Genomic DNA, 19,810 nt, shown 5'->3' on the forward strand with positions numbered 1-19,810 from the left:
TGAAACAGGGATGTGTCATGTCTCCATGGTTGTTCAATCTGTACATGGATGGGGTAATAAAAGAGGTACAAGGTAAGGTAGTGGATGTTGGAGTGGCCCTGGTGAGAGAGGACAGTGTTTGGAAACTCCCTGTACTGTTGTTTGCAGATGATACTGTGTTGTTGAGTGAAGACGAAGGGGAGCTGCAGGGCTTGGTGGATGAGTTTGAGAGAGTGTGTAAGAAACGGAATCTAAAGGTGAATGTAGGGAAGAGTAAAGTGATGGTCTTTGAGAGAGGTGAAGTTAGTGAATGTACAGCGAGGTTGGATGGTGAGGAATTGGAAAATGTGAGTACATTTAAGTACTTGGGTAGTGTGATGAGTAAGGATGGAGGTTTGGAGGGTGAAGTGCTTGAAAGGGTGCAGCAGGGAAGAAAGGTTGCTGGTTCTTTGAAAGTAGTGATAAGAAACAGGGAAGTGAGCATGGAAGTGAAAAAGTTACTACATGACAGTATTGTGATACCAACTCTAACGTACGGAAGTGAAGCTTGGACATTGTTGGAAGGACACAAGTCAAGAGTGAGAGCAGTGGAGACGAGTTATTTAAGAGGAGCCTGTGGAGTCACGTGGAGAGACAGGCTGACGAATGAGGATATAAAGGAGCGTTGTGGTGTGGATGTGGATGTGATAGGAAGCGTTATGAGGAACACACTGAGGTGGTTTGGCCATGTGGAGAGGATGGAGGGTGAAAGACTGACGAAGAGAGTGTATGTGAGTGAGGTGGAGGGGGGAAGAGGGAGGGGGAGGCCGAGGATGAGATGGAGGGATGGGGTGGAGAGGTATATGAGAGAGGGGGGTGTGAATTGGGAGCAGGGCAGTGAAATGGCGGGGGACAGGGCGACTTGGAGGCGATTTGTTTGTGGCCACCCCAAACGGGATTGAGGCATCTGGCAATAGATAGATAGATAGATATATATATATATATATATATATATATGAGGCGTCTAGAGCCAAAGGGGCATCCCCACCAATATACTGGTTTTGAGTTAGGTAGGGGAGACAACAGGCTTAATCCTCTTCTCAGTGACAGCACTGGTTGCCATACAAGATTCGGCCTTCTGGACAGTGGTAGAGGTGCTCAAAGTCACGTGGGTTTGTCCATGCTGCCGGGCGAACAAATCAGAGCAGGCAGGCATCTAAGCCACACAGCCCAAACCAATCAGCATTATCACTCTGTGCCACTCCCCCAGAGCAGCCAATCAGCAAGCTTGTGGCCCGCCCGGTGTGACGATGAGGCTTCCTTATCGTGTTCACTGAGGTGTCTAATTATTACGTATTGGATTTTTACCCCATTTATCGTGGATTATTGGTGACAAGATGAGTTGTTGTTATTGGGGTTGAAGGAGGGGTGACAAAATGAGTTAATCACATAGTTACGGTGAGGAGGTGGTGCCAATAACCTCTCGTAAGTGTCAGAAGTGTGTGGAGAAGTGGAAAAAGGTAGAAAGGAAGAGGAAAAGAGAATGGTGAGGGGAGACAGCGGGAGGGGGCGTGGCACCGAGGAGGCAGAGTTGGATGTCGATCTCCTAGATGACGACCCCACCATTTAACCCCCCACTATCCCTTCTCAATTTACTTAAGCACTACACTACTTTTTTTCTTTTAGTGTTATTATTTCAATATATTATGGTAGAGGAAAAATAATAACTGCATTGATTTCAGTTTTAGTTGTCAAAAACGTGAAATTACAGTAATATTTATTCGTTTATTAATATTAAGTGAACTGGAATCTTCAGTTAATAAAGTTTTGTACATTAATACATTCGTTGATGTTTTTTCTGCTATGTTTTTAAGTCCCTACAATATGTTATTATGCCCACTTATAAATTGGGGGTTTGGTTTACTGCCTATTTTGTGGTTACGGTTATTATTGTTTTGTTTTTTTGGCTTTACATGTAGAGCATAGTCGCTGATGATCATTTTGATGCATAAAAGGTTTGTTTATTGCCTTCTGGCTATGACGTTACCATAAACACAACTTTAAAGCGTCATAACTCAAAAGTACATTTTGGCGCCGATGCCCCTTTGGTTCTAGACGCCTCATATATATATATATATATATACAGTATATATATATATACACAAAAGATCCAAATATTTAATTGTAATACCATAAGTGGTGATGACTGTTCATTCATCCATCCATCATCCAATCCTATGTTGCCCCATAAGGAGTATAGAGGCCCGGGGCTAGGAAAGTTGGTCCTGACATTTAAGATGAGAGTGACCAGCCTCACTCATTCCTGAGTGGCATTACATGAGCAATAAGTCCCAGCCACCCCTTGGATATAAACCCGCTCCGACTCAATCCAACTGGAGCGCCTTAATTACTCACTAAACCATCAGATGCCTTAATTGGGTTACATGGTTACCATCCAGCATAGTAAATGCTGGTGTACAGGAAACCATTTGGCTTGCCACTCAGTGTAAGGTTACCCATAGGCAGAAGAAAGAGGAAAGAATGAAGGAAAGACAAGAGGAAAGTATCATAAAAACTCTCGTCAGCACCCAGTACCTAACCATCTACACCGTACAGGCGCAAAAACTTCCACAATCCCTCTCTGTCTACTTTGTCGTATGCTTTTTCCATATCCATGAAGGCCATAATCACCTTACAGTCCTTCTCACAAACCTTCTCCACTATCTCTCTTACTGGAAATATTTAATCCACATATCCTCTGCCACTCCTAAGGCCACCCTGTTCATCATTCACTAGAACTTCCAATCTCTCTCTTACTTTATAATAATTCTTCAATATAACTTCCCTACCACACTCCATAAACTTATGCCACGATATTTCTTGCATTCACTTCGCTCACCTTTATTTTTGTACAGGGGTACAATCACAGTCTTTTTCCACTCTGCTGGCACAGTTTTACTCATCCATGCCTTCTAACGTATCTCCAACAAGCACTTCATTCCACTCTCTCCACTACACTCAATCATCTCAGCATATACATCATCAACACCAGCTGCATTCCCATATTTCAGCCGCTTCACAGCGCTCTTCACCTGTGCGAGTGTCATGTTTCCTGGCACTGCATTCCTTCTCTGCACACCACCAAAACCATTCATGTTATACAGCTGCTCTGCTCTCTCTCTTCCCATTCATCAGGCTTTCAAAATATTCTTTCCATCTGGTCCTTACTTTATCCCCATGGGTTAATAATATATCACCTACATCCTTCACACTTTCACATTTCCTTCCACCGTCACTTCTACATTTCCGCACCTCTTTCCAGAATAATTTCCTATTTTCAGAGTAGTATGCATTCATTTTTCTTCCAAGAACACCATTTACCTCCGTCTTTTTCCTCTTTACTAGTCTCTTTACGTGCTTCTTGCTCTCAGTATCATTGGTTCTTATTTCCACAGAAGCCATGTTCTGTAACCACTCTAGCCACTTCTCCCTCTTTTCCTCCACTGCTCTCTTAACCTCTTCATAACACCATGCCATAAAGTCAACCAAAGAAAATTATACAGTACATTTCATATCTGAAGGGACCTGAGTTTGTACAGGGGGAATAGAAGAATAAAGAGTAATAAAAAGTTACACACAGGATGGAATAAACAGGAAAATGAGGGCAGACACAGAAACAGAATGATAAAGCTGAAGGAAGAGGTAGAGAGTAATGCATCAAGTGAGTGGATGAAGGTCACCACCACCTACCACCATCCCATGCCATGTTAATCCTCTCGATCCAGAAATGTGGCTTACTGATTAATTTGGGTACGTCCACACAATTTTACCCAAAATTTGGGAAACCTCTTGTAGTGATAGGGCTAATGAAGACTATATCTAAAGCCTTCAATTTATAAAGTCTCTCCATAGTCGCATGAAACTGCTTGAAAGTGTCAACAGTAATTTTAAAATTATGTTACTGGACTGATGGTGGGTCATAGTAGTGGAGTGGGGCACCTTCATATGGTGGCACTCAATAAATGGTTAGTTCCACCGCCTGGCTATACAAACATCCCTCCCTATCCCCTGGCAAGGTGATGGCGGACTGCAAGAGGAGGGTGACTTCTGCATGCAATCCTTTAGGTTTACTTTCTGATGAAATGAGGGTTGCACTACTAGCTACTACTACTATTACCATAATAAGATGAATGAACTCACCTGATGTGGGGTTCTGGGAGCACTACCAGCAGCAGGTCCACTCCCAACTGTCTTGGGTTTGTCTGCTCCTGGGCCACTGTTGCAAACACACACTGACATTAGCCCAGTTCAAAGAGGTGACTTCATCATGCATGCACCACTGAAGTTCACTGGTAGTAAAGATTCTAACCAATTTTCATACTAAGTCTCTATAACGGTTAACTACCAATTCTTTTGCTAAATCTCCATAGAGGTTAACTATTATTAAATCTTTCTGCTCTTTGTATTCGGTCACTTTAATATTCACTCAAATTTGCCTGGGTCATAGTTCCTATCCAATTTTTACAATACATATGTTTCTATGACAGGTATTATCACATCATTTTAGGCTTCATAGCTGTTTTGTCATTTAAATATTCACTCTCAATCTGATCATGAAACATCTGGTAGCTGCATAAGTGAAGACAAATGTACAATAAACAAAAACAATCATATTCACAACCAAAACTTTAGAATTTATAACTAGGGTCCACCGATTCATCATCTTTAGCATATACTTGAATCTACTGTGCAGCTGATCACTTTTCATGCTCAAATTCCTTTGGTTCAAATATATTAGCATTCTATTCATTTCCACCATCTCATAATGGTTATGCTCAATTTCTAACAAATCCCCCCCAAAAGATCACATCTGACACACAAATGGTTCTCACCTAACATTCAGCATGGTTCAAATTTCAGAAAATATACTGAAGTAAAGGGTTACACACAAAATCCGCCTAAGCATTTTACTTGCCATGCCACAAGGCTACAAAGAACGTGACAACTTCCATCCAAGGAAGGGAAAGTAAATTTGTGAGAGGAGGGGAGGCAATACAGGTCCTGCAGTCTTTGCAGTTGCAGAATCCCAATAATTTATGGAACATTATACTGTAACATTTTCCAGTTTGGTAAAATGTTAGCACAGTATACAAATGACCATTAAAAACAAACTCCTGCAGTATAATGTAAGCTGATGGTTACTGCTCTCGATTAATGTCCAGGGACATACTGCCCCGACAATCATTAAAACTAAAGGTAGTCCCTGCATTACTGCCACCACCTTTTCATGGTTATTTTTTAAAGGCATGAACCTTAAATTTATTTCAAGGTTTTATGCCTTTAAATAATTTCTGCTTGAGCTATCTGTGCTTCAGCATGCTAAGAGGTTGTAGGGTGACCCAGGTCAGTCAATGACAATGGGTGATACTATCAATAATACACAGCTTCAGAACATACTGCTGGGTAAGACTAATGGCTAGGTTGTATGAGAGGGTGTGGAGCTGGAAGTGAGGCTACGGGTGTGCAACAGGACCACACCCACCCCACACACATTCCAATCACTCCTCATGCTCTACAGTATGTCCATTACACTCAGCCACCTGCTGAGAACACTCCAGATAGAAAATCCAACCTCGTCTTGTCAAGCATGACATGACAAGCAAGGTCTGTATCACACTGAGATGAAGGCTTACCTCTGTTTTGGGCCAGCTGTAGCTGAGGGACCACCCTCAGATACTTTGCCCCTCTGGCCATCTGATGTCCTGTCTGCTCCTGTTGCCTCTCTCCTCCCCCTTGACTGGTCCTTGGCAGGGGACTTAGGCTCATTAATATTTCTACCCCCCCGCCTGCCCCTTGCCATTCTCCTATTCAGATCATTCCCCATCTTTGGTGGTCCAGCTGAGGAAAGTGGGCGGCTCGCCATGGCCAGCTGAGGTGGCTCCGAGTCCCAAACCCGGTGAGCCTGGTACTCATCACGCTGAGGATACTTGCGCATGGGCGGTGCTTGCATCGCAGAAGAAAGTGCCTGCCCACGCCTCATACCATGACCCTCATCCTGTAGGAGACACTTGCCGCTCAATGGCACACTCTCAGCCCCCAGCTTGGCCTCACTGGCACCACTGCCAGGTAACCTCACTTCCCCCAAATGGCAATTTTGGCCATTACAGGGCTAGACAAGAACGACAAGCAAAGAATTAGCAACCAAGAATTCATCACAACCCATCACTGTTACCCTTACGGAGGAGAAATTAACTGAAAATCCTCCTCCTGGGTCACAGATACCCACTGCTGCCAAGGACCTGCAAGCCAATAACTTGCAACTTGAGAAATCCAAGGATTTATTAGACACAAAAACTGAATACTGCATATCATTCAGTTTCACAGCAAATTCATACATCAGGCAAAGGCAAGTCAAGTTAGGTGCAGCTATCATGCTTCCCTAAAATCCCTTGCGAGACGAGTAAGGTGCAACACTGTTGAAACAGCTCATCAGTCAGATGTTCTGTACCACCTGCTTTACAAAAAAATCAGTAAATTTGTTGTAGTTGGCAGCCCTTCATGTAGAAACAAATAAGGCAGCATCAACATCAAATGTTTGCTGGTACGGCCAAGAGATTTGCATAAAAGTAACCCATACATGTGGCCCTACTGGTGACAGGTTGGTGTGGATGGGAACTTCCATGGGTTTCAGTGATGGAGAATTCCCACACACCACTGCCAACATTTAGTGTGGATGCAGCCTAAAGACACACCAGCTGCTAGATGCCACTGAACAGGTCACCTTATGCTACTGCAATAAAAATAAGTTGACTTCCTGTAGACAAGTACATGAAAAAACACTTCCAAAAATCCTGTTCCATAATCTTAATACCATTTAACAATTAAAATCCCGATACAAACCATCCTAGGAATTCTTAACTTATATAACAAATGAATTGTTCTGAGAAACCAAGCTCTGGTTTTAAATACAATATTAAAAGGAACAATAACATTAAAATCAGACCTATACCTAACCATACCCTTGACTACTAAGCGACAAATTACTGAAAGACTTACCTGTCACCATACTGCCGCAGCAGAGTATTATCTAATACACATACCAAATATGAAATATTACCCCACCTTTCAATAAATACTAAACAAGGACTGTAATTTATGTTAACTTTTCATTTCTTCTCCATCCTATACAGTATTCATCTGATATTTTTACAGCACTTTTTATGACCTAACTCTCATCATCAAGATCTTTTTTTCTACCTATGGACTAAGTGAGGTACGATTCAGAAAATAGGTTGAGAGGGAGTAGGAAAATGGGAGCACTACCAAGAATGCAATGACATGCATTCAGTCATTCAAGCCTCAGACATCGTAGCTCGACCTCACAGGTCTTATCATCTCCACATATCACTAAATTGTATTTTACACTATTCCCTATCCTTTCGGCAGTTCGGGAATATAGCAGACCTATGATAATCCCCATGACCAACTGTTATATATCCATGCACCTAACCATAGGTCGGAATTTCCTTGAAGGACACTGTTTTGAGTGACTGATGAATAGCATTCAACATGGTTAGTAAAATGGCTTGTGATACACATGGAAGCTAACTTTGGCTATTTCTCATTTTCAGTGCTTTTAAAGTAGTCACACAACATTATTCAGACCTGCAGAAACTGAACACTGACTGGCGGTAAAATTTCTGAATTTAACATTTATAAATTAAAAAAAAAAAAATGTTAGCTCCTCTATGTTTCAGAAACCATTCACACTACCAATTACAAAAAGACCATGGTAATAACTGAAAAAGAATAGGAAAAAAAAGAAAAGTAGTGGAATTCATCAAGTCATGATGAGACAGCCTGTTTAATAAAATATGTTCCTTTACTTATTTTAATACTGCATAGCTCTGTTTCCATTCATAAACATCTTCACTGCAGACTTGATTTTCATTAAATATTAGTGACAACTGAAATGGAAAATGTGAAAAAAGTGTGCAAGTGTGTACACACACACACACACACACACACACACACACACACACACACACACACACACACAATGCATATAAGTTTTCATTTGGGGTTTCCATATCTGGCTATTCCCATGTTGCTTACTGTAAGTAAAAAACTAGGAGTAATAATGAATGCAGAATACAGTATAAAACAGTACACCCAGAAATATCCAGGTATGCTACAATAGCTTAATAGTCTTGTCAGGTTGTGTGATATGAGAAAATGCATCATTATTTAGCACCAAAAAGACAAATTGCAATTTTTTTCTTTTCCTGTCATCACCTTTTACAAAACACTTTTCACAACAAATAAAATAATCTGCAATATTCAGAAAAAATCTGAAAAATTCTTTTCTCCAAATAGTGCCAGTGTTCGGATTGACTCTATCGGATACATTTATGTGAAGTTACAGAATGTGGTGAACGTTTTTGGCGTATCTGGTGGAGCCAGGATTCAGGGGGCTTGAATGATGATTGAATGGAAGTGTGGCCCATTGGATCATGCAAATTTGGGTTGTCTGGACATTGCTACTCCTCACCCTACCCTAGGGTAGGAAAGGAGGGCCAGATGATGATGATGACAGTCAATACCTAAGCACCCTCGACCTGTGAAAACTTTAAGAAATATACATACATATATATATATATATATATATATATATATATATATATGACATCATTCATCTTCATCATCCAGACCTCCTTTCCCATCCTAGGGCAGGATGAGAAGTAGCAACGTCGAGACAGCCCAAGTCTGCCCAATCCAACGGGCCATGCTTCCATTCACTCATCATCCAAGCCTCCAGAATCCTGGCTCTATCTGATACGCCAAAAAACATTCACCACATTCTGTAGCTTCATATAAATGTATCCGACAGGGTCAATCTGGACGCTGTCACATTAAAAAGGGATGCCAAATCCTTGATCATGCATTTCTCACAACATTCATCCAGCCAGCTCGATCTCTTGTCAGTCCTCTAGCCTCAGCGATTTCCATACTTCTCCTCCCCACAATCATCCGCCATATCCCTACACCTTCTCCTTGATCTACCTCGCCTCCTCCCTCCTACAAATTCGCTCAGATATACTTTTAACACCACTCTTGTTATCTATTCTCTCCACAAGACCATAGTATGTTCTCTTCAACACAAAACACAGTGATAAACTGACACCTCTAACCAATAAACACCAGCTATCAATTTGGATACACTAACCAACATGACAAAAGTCTACTCTGCGCAGTAACAAATCTTACCCAATCCATGCGCCTCATCTTGCTAGGTGGTGCACCACTCCAGTCTCCTCCAGTGCTTTCATCAGCCTTTCCCTGTGAAATCATCAGTATTAGCATTGTGAGTAATGTAATCAATATTACGCACATAAATAACTACCTGGTATGTGCCACACATGTCTTTGGGAATCAATTGTTTGAAAACATACCAAGGTCCTGCATTCGTGTACTAATATTTATTAATGTGTGCTCCTATTGGACTGAGCCTGTGAAGGTTTATATCCAAGGGATGGTTAGGGTTTACTGCTTATTTAATGCCACTGAGGGATGAGTGAGGCTGGTCACTCTCATCTTAAATGTCAAGACTAACTTGCCTAGCCCCGTACTAAAATTTATTAATGTGCACTCCAATCAGCTTGAGCCTGCGTAGGTTTATATCCATGGGGTGGTTGGGGTTTACTGCACATGTAATGCCACTCAGGGATGGGTGAGGTTGGTCACTCTCATCTTAAATGTCAGGAACACCTTACCTAGTCCTCGGCTCCTATGGTCCTCATGGGGCGACATAGGATTGGATGATGGATGGATGGATGGGAAAAAAAAAAAAAAAACTGATTATTAAACATACAAGCCCTACTCAATTAACCACCTTCAAGGTGTAAATGAGAGATCCATTAAGGGGTAGATCCTGAGAAATCGTCAGCATTAAAAATATAGAAAGTAAAACATAAGCAGTACCATACATACGAGATTCAACAACCACACTAATTCAATCCTGTGTCATGTATGTCTTTGGCATTACGGTACCAAGTACTCCTTGAAGACAAGCTAAGGACCAGTATTCTTGTACTAAATACTCTACCTACTGGTATCAAGAGATCTGAAAAAAAAATTTACTGAAGAATTTAAACTTGACTGACGGCTTAACTAAGCATTTAAAACACTAGCATAAAACTTACAAACACAGCACTACGAATACTAAGTGGCAGCTTTTATTCTGAGCAACTACAGATTTTAGCTAAGACAATCTAAACACTACACATACAAGCACAAAACTTCAAACATACCAGCACAGCACTAAGAATATTGAGTGCCAGCTTTGACTCTGGGTTGCCCATCTGCTGAAGTTGAGTGACAGCTCCAGCGATGTCTACATTATCGGATCGCCCTCCACTTCCTTGCATATAGCTGCCCATGTTTGAACTGCGTGGGGTGGGCAGCATGCCTTCCTGGACGTTTCGGCCACCACTGACTCCTGATGCTGGGGCTGACATGCCCCCCTGCCATGGGCTTACTCCACTGAAATTGCATTAACCCCCTCAGTATTATGAGGTATAAATTATATTACTGAGACCACTACTGAACAATTTTGTTCAACTTTGTTAAGTCTCTAATGTATTCAAGGGGATAAAGGCTGAAACCAACCCCTACAGTTTGAAAAATCTCTTCCTTGCCAATGGGGTACTTGTGAAGCTGCCTGCCACCAGATGCAACTACTGTTAACAGCTCCTCTGCCCTGGCATTTAGGGGTATCTCCCCCCCCCTGGGGGCAGGGAGATACCCCTAAATGCCAATCAATTTTGGATCTTTTTTTTCCCCTGGCTAAATGTGCTTAATACATCAATATAAGATCCCTGGCACTAATAAAAATTATCACCAACGCCAGAAAGTCGGTTGAATCGAGTCAGGTAGGTGCCACTTAACTTCTGAAATCTTCGAAGTTACTGAAGGTAGAGCGACCGTCAACTTAACATCATAATCAAGGTATTTTCAACACACGAAAGGGGTGAGGCAGGATCAAGAAAACAAGAGTAAATAAATACATATGTTGCAATACTGGTTTTCACTCTCTCCCTCAAACTCTCTGAATGAATTAAATCTGTATTTACAGCACCTTTCCACTGATATCTACTGCATGACAATACAGTATGCTGCTATTATTGTGATGTATCTATTGCCAGACGCCTCAATCCTGTACGGGGTGGCCACAAACAAATTGCCTCCAGACTGCCCTGTCCAATGCCACTTCACTGCTGGTCCCAGCTCACCCCCCCCCCCACTCTCAAATAACTCTCCACTCCATCCCTTCACCTCATTCTCAGCCTCCCTCTCCCTCTCCCCCCGTCCACCTCACTCACATAGACTCCTCGATAGTTTCTCGCTCTCCATCCTCTCCGCATGGCCAAACCACCTCAATGTATTTCTCCTAATGCTTTCTATCACATCCACAACACAGTGCTCCTTCACTTCCACATTAGTCAATCTCTCTCTCCATGTACAGGTAACTCCACATACTCCTCTCCAATAACTCATTTCCACTGCTCTCACCGTTGACTTGTGTCCTTCCAAAAAGGTCCAAGCTTCACTTCCACATGTCAAAGCTGCTATCGCAATACTGTCATGCAGTGACTTTTTTTTACCTCCATGCTCACTTCCCTGTTCCTTATCAATGCTTTCAAAGAACCAGCAACATTTCTTCCTTGTTGTACCCTTTCAAGCACTTCACTGTGGTATGAGGCAATAAAATGAATGGACAATACTGATACATACAAATACTGTACTGTATAGACCAGCTATATGTGAATCACCTCAGAAATGATGCCCTTGGACTAGTACCTGTACTGTACTGAACTAAAACACCTTTATGATTTAAACTGCAGTAAGCTGATGTACAGTCCAAAATATATATATATATATATATATATATATATAATATATATAATGTATACATACATTTAAAACCAATATATATATATATATATATATATATATATATATATATATTACTGTACTTGTGTTACAATGGGGTTACGTCAGGTCATACCTTCTTGTAAATCGGTACACTGAAACCCATTATAAAAGGGGGGTTACGTCAACTCAACTTCCCCAGGTCACCTAACCAACACTGAACCATAAATGACAACCCACCTTCATTCCTTCCTGTGCTGGTCCCAGTCGTCTCCAAGTTTGTCCCCCCTGAGGCTGGGGGACAGCCTGTGCTTACAGGCACTATACTCAGTTTTTTTTATCGAGGCGAAGATGCACTTGACAGGTCGGTGATGATTGGCTGAATGCAACATGTCCGAATAACATCGTTGTACAGTATTTCAAATAACTCCCGGTAATGTGAATTGAAAGTTATTTACTAACCCAAATACAAAGATGTTATTCGGACATGGTGCAATCAGCCAATCATTGCCAGCATGTCAAGTGCATCTTCGCCTCGATAATAAAAATTAAGTATAGTGGTCAGCCTCTGAGTTAGACAGGAACACATTAAGGGGAGGGGAATCCGGCCCATACCTGCACCAACCATGACACTGGGGCCTACACTGGCACTGACCTTACCACTGGGCACACAGATCCACAGTACTGTACAGGAATTCACCAAAAGAAACACTATCACACCAGTACAGGCAGAGTTACTCATGTACAGTAAATCATTGCAACAACACAATACAGTACAGTAATCACACTTGCGTAAAGTTGGCCTGGTGCTACACGATGTCTACTGCAGTATGATGTTTGGCTGAGAGGTGACGATAACAGGGGGGCACACATGAACAAGTTGAAAAAACAGGGTTTTGAAGGGGTTGGCGGGACCTGAACCATAACAATGCGCTGCACACCAGGGTTGCCATCTTGCCTGAGACGAGCGACGGTCACCTTGCATGTGCCTGGCGCTTCCCGATGACAAATCATTACCGGTATAGCGGGAAATTTATCATAAATCGGATTTTGGGGTGGAACTTTTCTATTATCGTTGTAGCGAAATACTGTAAGCCGAAACATTGTAAAACGAGTAATGACTGTATACTGTGTATATATATATACAGGTAACTCGCACGGAACACGATCTCACGGAACACGCTCGCAATTATACACGGTAAGGGCTGGGATACATATAAGACAAAGTAAGATTAAAAAACCATTATGAAAACTACAAATTAACGCAGGAGAGGCCTTTGAAAGATCAAATCCTCGAACGTCACCGCAGCGCGCGGTTTGTTTTGATTACGTGACGATCTAGGCGGGAAATTAGTGAGTGAGACATTCCCGAGTACAGTAACACAGTATTTGTAAGTTAAATATTTACAGTACTGCACTGTTCTGGTAAGTTTATGTGCAACTTAAAGTACTATTAAATAACGTTAAAGCAAGAAATAAAGTCTTATAACCAGTTTACCTGATAGGGGTCTGAATATTGCCTTTTTTATTTGTTCGTTTTTTCCACAATACTGTACAGTATTTGTAAGTTAAATATTTACTGTTCTCGTATGTACTGTACTTGGAAGCACTTAAATAAAGTTAAATCATTAAATAAAGCCTTGTAACCAGTTAACCCGAATTATATGATTACCCATGATCGGCGTCGGAATATTGCCTTTTTTGTTTGTTCGTTAAACTCTTACTGTACTGCTTTTCTACAGTACTGTATTTGTAAGTTAAATATTTACTGTTCTGGTATGTACTTGTAAGCAATTAAAGCATTAAATAAAGCCTTGTAGCCAGTTAACCTGATTTATATGATTACCCATGATCGGGGTCGGAATACTGCCTTTTTTGTTTGTTCGTTAAAGACTTATAATAAAAGAAAAATAATTTTTGTCTTGGTATCTTTAACTATTTGCTCAGGTTTGCTGTAATGGTTTGGATCATTTGATGCAATGCAACTTGTAGAAAATTGTGAATAAACTTTCGGGAAGTGAACGAAAATCTGGGACATGAGACTGACCTTGACTTCATCCTCTCATGTATCATCTGTCAGTTCACCACCTGCTATCGTGATGAGTGGATGTACGATTTTTTCGCTCATGGCCATGCCTAACCACACATAGGTACACCCATAATCTCGACCCAGACAGAAAATACAATCTTTTTCCTCACATTGCAAAACACAAACAACCACCCTGTTTACGAGACAGCAATATATATTGCGAAAATAACAAGGTAAAATGATAAAGATGAAAGTAAAATGATAGAGAAAGATGAACATGTTATGACGGAAGAAGTACGTTTTCCCCGTCTGTAAATGTATTTATTTCTGCTTTGTATCTGTATTCGTAATAATTAGACTTATTGTTAGTTCTGAAACTGCATTACGATTCTATTTTTAGCCATTCTCGTGGTGTGGGAGCTGGAAGTTGTGACACAACTTCCTTATTGCTAATCGGACTGACCCTCCACTTTATTCTCCCGTGGCAGAGTCTAGCCTTGGAAGACGTGCAGTTTTCTCATTTAGGACTGAAAATTCAACTCTTTCGCTCCCTTTTCCAAGCATGGGCACAACGATAACGTAAAAAAATAACTCGAAACTACCATAAATATATATCTAAAAGGTGAAAATGTATTCATAACATTTTTTTTTTTTTTCAGCCATTCCTAACAGATTATGTACTGAAATCATTCGATATCACAGTACTGCACTTCTAAGTTAAATATGTACTGTTCTGGTATGTACTTGTAAGTTAAAGCACTGGTACCAGTTAACCTGATTTATAAGATTACCTATGATCGGTGTCGGAATGTTTCCTTGTGTTTACGTACAGTATTTGTGTGTTGGAGTTTTGCTCTGGAGTACTGTATTTGTGAGTTATAACATTAAATAAACCTTCTAACCACTTAAAGTGCTTTCTAGTGATTACCAGTGACAGATAACAGCAAAACAACACATTTGGGGGGTCTAGGGAGCAAAATACAGAGTAGTTTAAATATACGCGATTTCGCACGGAACATGGCACGGTAGGAACGAAACCCACGTGTTCCATGCGAGTTACCTGTATATATATAGGTTCTCCAGCTTCAACAATCCTGCTGCTGTAAGCTTCCTCTCAATACTACTTAAATTTTCTGGTATATAAAACCTTTCAAAACTATACAGCACCACTACCCTCTGCTCTATCAGCTCCATCCATCAGCCTTTCAAAATACTGTAGACTTTCCATCTGCTCTTACTTCACTACCATTTGTTGGACTTCTTCCACTATACACAGAGCATTAGGTAAACAACTTACCTACGATATCCAGCACCTCCATGACTTGATGGTGCATTATAGGATGAGGAACTACCATAGCCACCAGATCCACTGTCATATCTTGATCCGACACCACCGTATGAGGATGAACTACCCATTGATGAAGAACCCGAGAAGTAGCCAGCCGATCCTTGACTAGTACTGTATCCTTGGCTGCTGTTGTATCCTTGACCTGTGCTGTATCCAGAACCAGTCGAGTATGAAGGCCTGCTCTGGTAACCGCTGCTGCTGCTGCCCATGCCATAACTGCCAGTGTTGCTTGTGTAACCTTCTGTACTCCTGAACCTGCCTCCATTGGCACTGCTGCTATAACCAAGGCTATCCCTATCAAGACTGCCACTTGTTCTGAAAAGTATAGTACTTATCACACTTAAAAATTTTGCAAGACATAAATACACAAATATAACTACAGTAAAGTACTGCTTCTACAAAATGGTTTGGGACCAAGGCCATTCCATTAATATATCCCTCTTCTGTCTTTCCCCTTCCTTCTGCCTGTGGGTGACCCTATACTGAGTGACAAGCCAAATGGTTTCCTGTACACCAGGAAACCATTTACTACGCTTGGTGGTAACCATATAACCAAATTTTGGCGCCTGGTGGTTTAGTGGGTAATTATTGTGCTCCAATCGGATTGAGCCGGTGAAGGTTTATATCTAACGGGTGGTTGAGGTTTATTGTTCACATAATGCCACTCAGGGATGAGTAAGGCTGGTCACTCTGATCTTAAATGTCAGGACCAACTGCCTAGCCCCGGGCTCTTACGCTCCTCCTGGGGCAATGTAGGTTTGGACGATGGAATTTTTAAACCAAAAACATTCTTGTGGTCTATAATAAAAAATACTATCCTCGTTATTCTCAATCATGACATTAGACACTCTTACTGGAACTGTAATAAACTCAACACACAAAAAATGCTTCCATTACTTATTTTAAAACGGTTTTAAAATGAACATGGAACTCCAAGTGAATAACACATGCTAATTCACGACCTTAAGTGAAATAATTTAAAAATGCGGATTAACTATACTGTGACATCAACCTTAACCAGGCAATCAAAAGTACTGTATAACTAAAAAATGCAGGTGATAATACCAGCACAGGCTGTATGTACATGTTCCTCAAATATTTAGTTAAATAATTAGGGTACTTTTACACAATACTGCTGGGATCCTGATGGTAACAGGTCCCCCCAAACCCATCTGTTCTCAACATCATTCAAGTTACGTAAGGTTGTTAGTTACACTAAGTTATATCAGTTATATCAGATAACATTAGATTATGTTTGGCTAGATTAGGGTTGGTAAGTAGTTTGGCTAAGTAGTACAGTAGTTAGGTTAGGGTAGTGCAATCTTCAAGGAGAATAGGACCACCTAATTTTGCAGTTCTCTTGTTTTTTCTTTACCAAAGCATTTCACAGGATTCTCAGTATGTCTTCAAGTTTCATTGCTTTTCATATATCATGAAAAGCATTTAAAAAAGCATTATTTTACAATCCCCCATGGTGCAAAAGACTGACAGATGTTATCTCACATGTGCTTAAAACACACACAAATCATCTCAGAATGTCATTTTTGGCACAAAATTACCCTACCATTGTTGATTTATCCAAACCTAACCCAAATTTTCAAAACTTAACCCAACCTAACCTACATTATGTTAAGTACAGTACCTCACACTTATCCAAACCAACCCTCTCTCATACAAATCATATTTTCCATGTTTCTTGATGGATCTTTTCCATACTCTAAAATTCACTTCTGTACACCATGTCAATGAATCAAGGTGTGTAAAATTCTTTTTTAATATTTAAGAGGTGGCCCTATGTTTCCTTGACGATTACCTATACGGTAGTAGCAGTTAGGTTACAGGGTCAGTGCTCGCATAATGCACGAACCCCTCATAACATGGAAGGTTCCATTTTGTGTCCAAAAAATGTCAACGCTGGAAAAATTAATAAAATGCAGTGCCAGGAAGCTAATAATTTTTTTTCAGGACTAAACTCCACGGAGATGATAGACATAATGTGGTGGGAGGCCTCAATTTCAGTTTCAAAGTCATCCTACGTGGCCAATGATAGACAGAACGTGGCTTGAGGTATAAAATTTCAGTTTGAAAATTCAAAGGACGTGCCAAGTGATACAAAGAGCTTGGATTGCATCAGCCTACGACGTTGCTGTCACGTATCTGCGCAGGATGGCGTCACAGTCCACTGAGCATTTCTGCCCCAGTTCTGCTAACCTCTCTGTGCATGTGCTGTGTGATCTTTGCTTTTGTGTGTGTGTGTGTGTGTGTGTGTGTGTGTGTGTGTGTGCCACCTAAGCCAGCCCGACCATGCTGCTCCACCGTGATCCTGCCAAATACTGGAAATCTCTGATTCAAGAGCAGAAGGTGGATGTCAGCAAGAGGAAGGAGAGAGGACAGCATAACTGTGACATCGCGAAGCTTTACCAAGTTAACGAATCCACAATTTGTACGATTCTCGGCAAGAAGGAAGCCATTCTGAAGACAGCTTGGGAATATGAAGCCTCACCGATGGACAGAAGGATACGAGTGTCTTACCCTGCTCTCGTAATGATGGAAAGGTTTCTGCTGATGTAGCTACTGCAACAGGAAGGAGAGGGAGGGAATGCCAACTGACTCATTAAATAATAAGGAGGACGGCCTGCCATCTTTATGCTCTCGCCTGCTGTAAGCTCTTAAGACCCGAAGGAATATTTAAGGCATCGAGTGGCTGGTTTGCCAAATTTAAGAAGAAGGCACTTAGGAAGGTGAAAGCTACTGGAGACTGAGCTTCAGCTGATGCCAGAGCAGCAGAGACGTTCGTGTCTGTCCTGAGGAGCATCATCAGCAAGGGAGGCTATACTAAGGAACAGATTTACGTAATGTCTGAGGTTTCTAGTATTGACTTTGAGGTCTGTGCAGGAGGCAGAAGAGTGGCAACAGAGGAATCAGGACTCAATGGAATCAGCACAGCAAGAGGACCATGCTGGGGACCAGGAGGAGTCCAACCTTGCCTCATAACCCCACTCCACCTCCCCCCAGCAATCCCACAACCTCTTCCATTCAAGGGGAGGAATCCTCCAATGTTAGTATGTAATGATGTCTTTATTAGGTTGGTAAATGTCCTTAAAAAAAAAAAAAAAAAAAAAAAAAAAAAAAAAAGCCCCAAAAGCTGAACCTGAGACTGGCTTAGGTACCATTAAACCCTTTAACATGTAAACACATGACCCTATACACCTAATGAGGATTTCTCATAAAATGGGACCTTCCTGGGACAATTCCTATGTTATGCGAGCGCTGACTGCAGTACTTAGGCTAGGACAGTACAGACTTTGGGACTGGATGGAGCTGAAAGCATGATGACTGCATATGCTACTTGGTGTGGAAGGGCAATGTTCACTGTCTTATTATCTATCATAGTGTACTAATGCTTTTAACTGAACTGTAAATGCATGTTAAAGCTTTCATTGTTACCTGTAGCTCTCCTGTCCCGATCTGTCGTATGGCAGTCTATCGTAATACCCTGGCATCCTGAAATGAAATATACACAACCATAACATGGAGGAATAAACTTTAAAAGTTACGGTAAATACGTCAATAACAAAAACAAAATCTGGTTACCTGTCTACCATGTTCACTCCAATGATGCCACATAATTTATACCTATCTTTGGACAATATCAGGGGTAAATTGTTGAGACTTCAAAATAAATGGAAGTTACACTGGAAGCATCCCTGGAAGACGTGAAAAAAAAAAAAAAAAAAACACTGAAAACCTGTCAGAACAAATAATGGGAACATTAATTTCTCGAAGGTTAAATGGCGGGACACCAATACCGGTACCGATCTACAGTACCTGCAACTTATAAACCTGGCTATAGATGACTGCTGACAAGCTGACCGATTACAACCATGTAGTAATTAAATGGCAAAATAAAACTGGTGAGAAATGGCGCTACCTAAAGTAAACCTTGCCTATTCAGCACCAACCTTCCCTCCCACCGACATGCCGACAGCAGCGATTTTAGTCATCTAAATATTTCTCGATCTGCTATTTACAATTGGCCACAACTTACTATGTAACTGCCTCTATCTCTATATACGTACTTGGCAACAAGATATGGTGTCTACTGATGCAAAATATGCCGAAATTCCGCCAGTAACACGTTTTCAACAGTACCACGTTCCAATACCATTGGTCGCCTCTCCCCCATCGCCGACTCGCCGTCAGCATTGCCAAATACGAATTTCAAAACGCGCTAGACTGGACCCCTCAAACCGCTAGATTTGGGCAAAAGCCCGCTAGATTTTAAAATGTTTCTTCTGTAAAAAATACCAAGAAGACTATAATTCACACAGTTTGAGAAACTAATGAAAAGTTAAATGTTTCACAATTCGATTACAATTGATTACAGCAAGGACAAAAAAAAAGGATTAAAAGTAATAATGCCTTCGTTGTGGGCTGTATCAAGATCTGGCTCTACAACAGGTATTTCATTTGAATGGAAAAATTAAATCCAAGGGATGGTTGGGGTTGATTGCTCATGTAATGCCACTCAGGGATGAGTGAGG

General features: G+C 41.2%; 1 protein-coding gene across 1 annotated transcript in view; it reads right to left on the reverse strand.

The window, feature by feature from the left end:
* Nucleotides 1–19,451, reverse strand: part of LOC145399049 (uncharacterized) — a 52,991-nt gene extending 33,540 nt beyond the window's left edge. Inside the window, exons 1-7 of the mRNA XM_080271784.1 lie at nucleotides 19,346–19,451; nucleotides 18,714–18,770; nucleotides 15,216–15,581; nucleotides 10,269–10,500; nucleotides 9,226–9,297; nucleotides 5,652–6,013; nucleotides 4,159–4,234 (exon numbers count right to left, since the gene is read on the reverse strand). Coding sequence (XP_080127910.1) covers nucleotides 4,159–4,234; nucleotides 5,652–6,013; nucleotides 9,226–9,297; nucleotides 10,269–10,500; nucleotides 15,216–15,581; nucleotides 18,714–18,769 — 1,164 coding nt within the window. The 5' untranslated portion in view covers nucleotide 18,770; nucleotides 19,346–19,451. The remainder of the gene's footprint in view (nucleotides 1–4,158; nucleotides 4,235–5,651; nucleotides 6,014–9,225; nucleotides 9,298–10,268; nucleotides 10,501–15,215; nucleotides 15,582–18,713; nucleotides 18,771–19,345) is intronic.
* Between the last annotated feature and the right edge of the window lie 359 nt (nucleotides 19,452–19,810).

This window comes from Coenobita brevimanus, chromosome 47 (genome assembly GCF_032717465.1).
Source record: "Coenobita brevimanus isolate Jiangsu-jjx chromosome 47, ASM3271746v2, whole genome shotgun sequence".
NCBI lineage: Eukaryota > Metazoa > Arthropoda > Malacostraca > Decapoda > Coenobitidae > Coenobita > Coenobita brevimanus.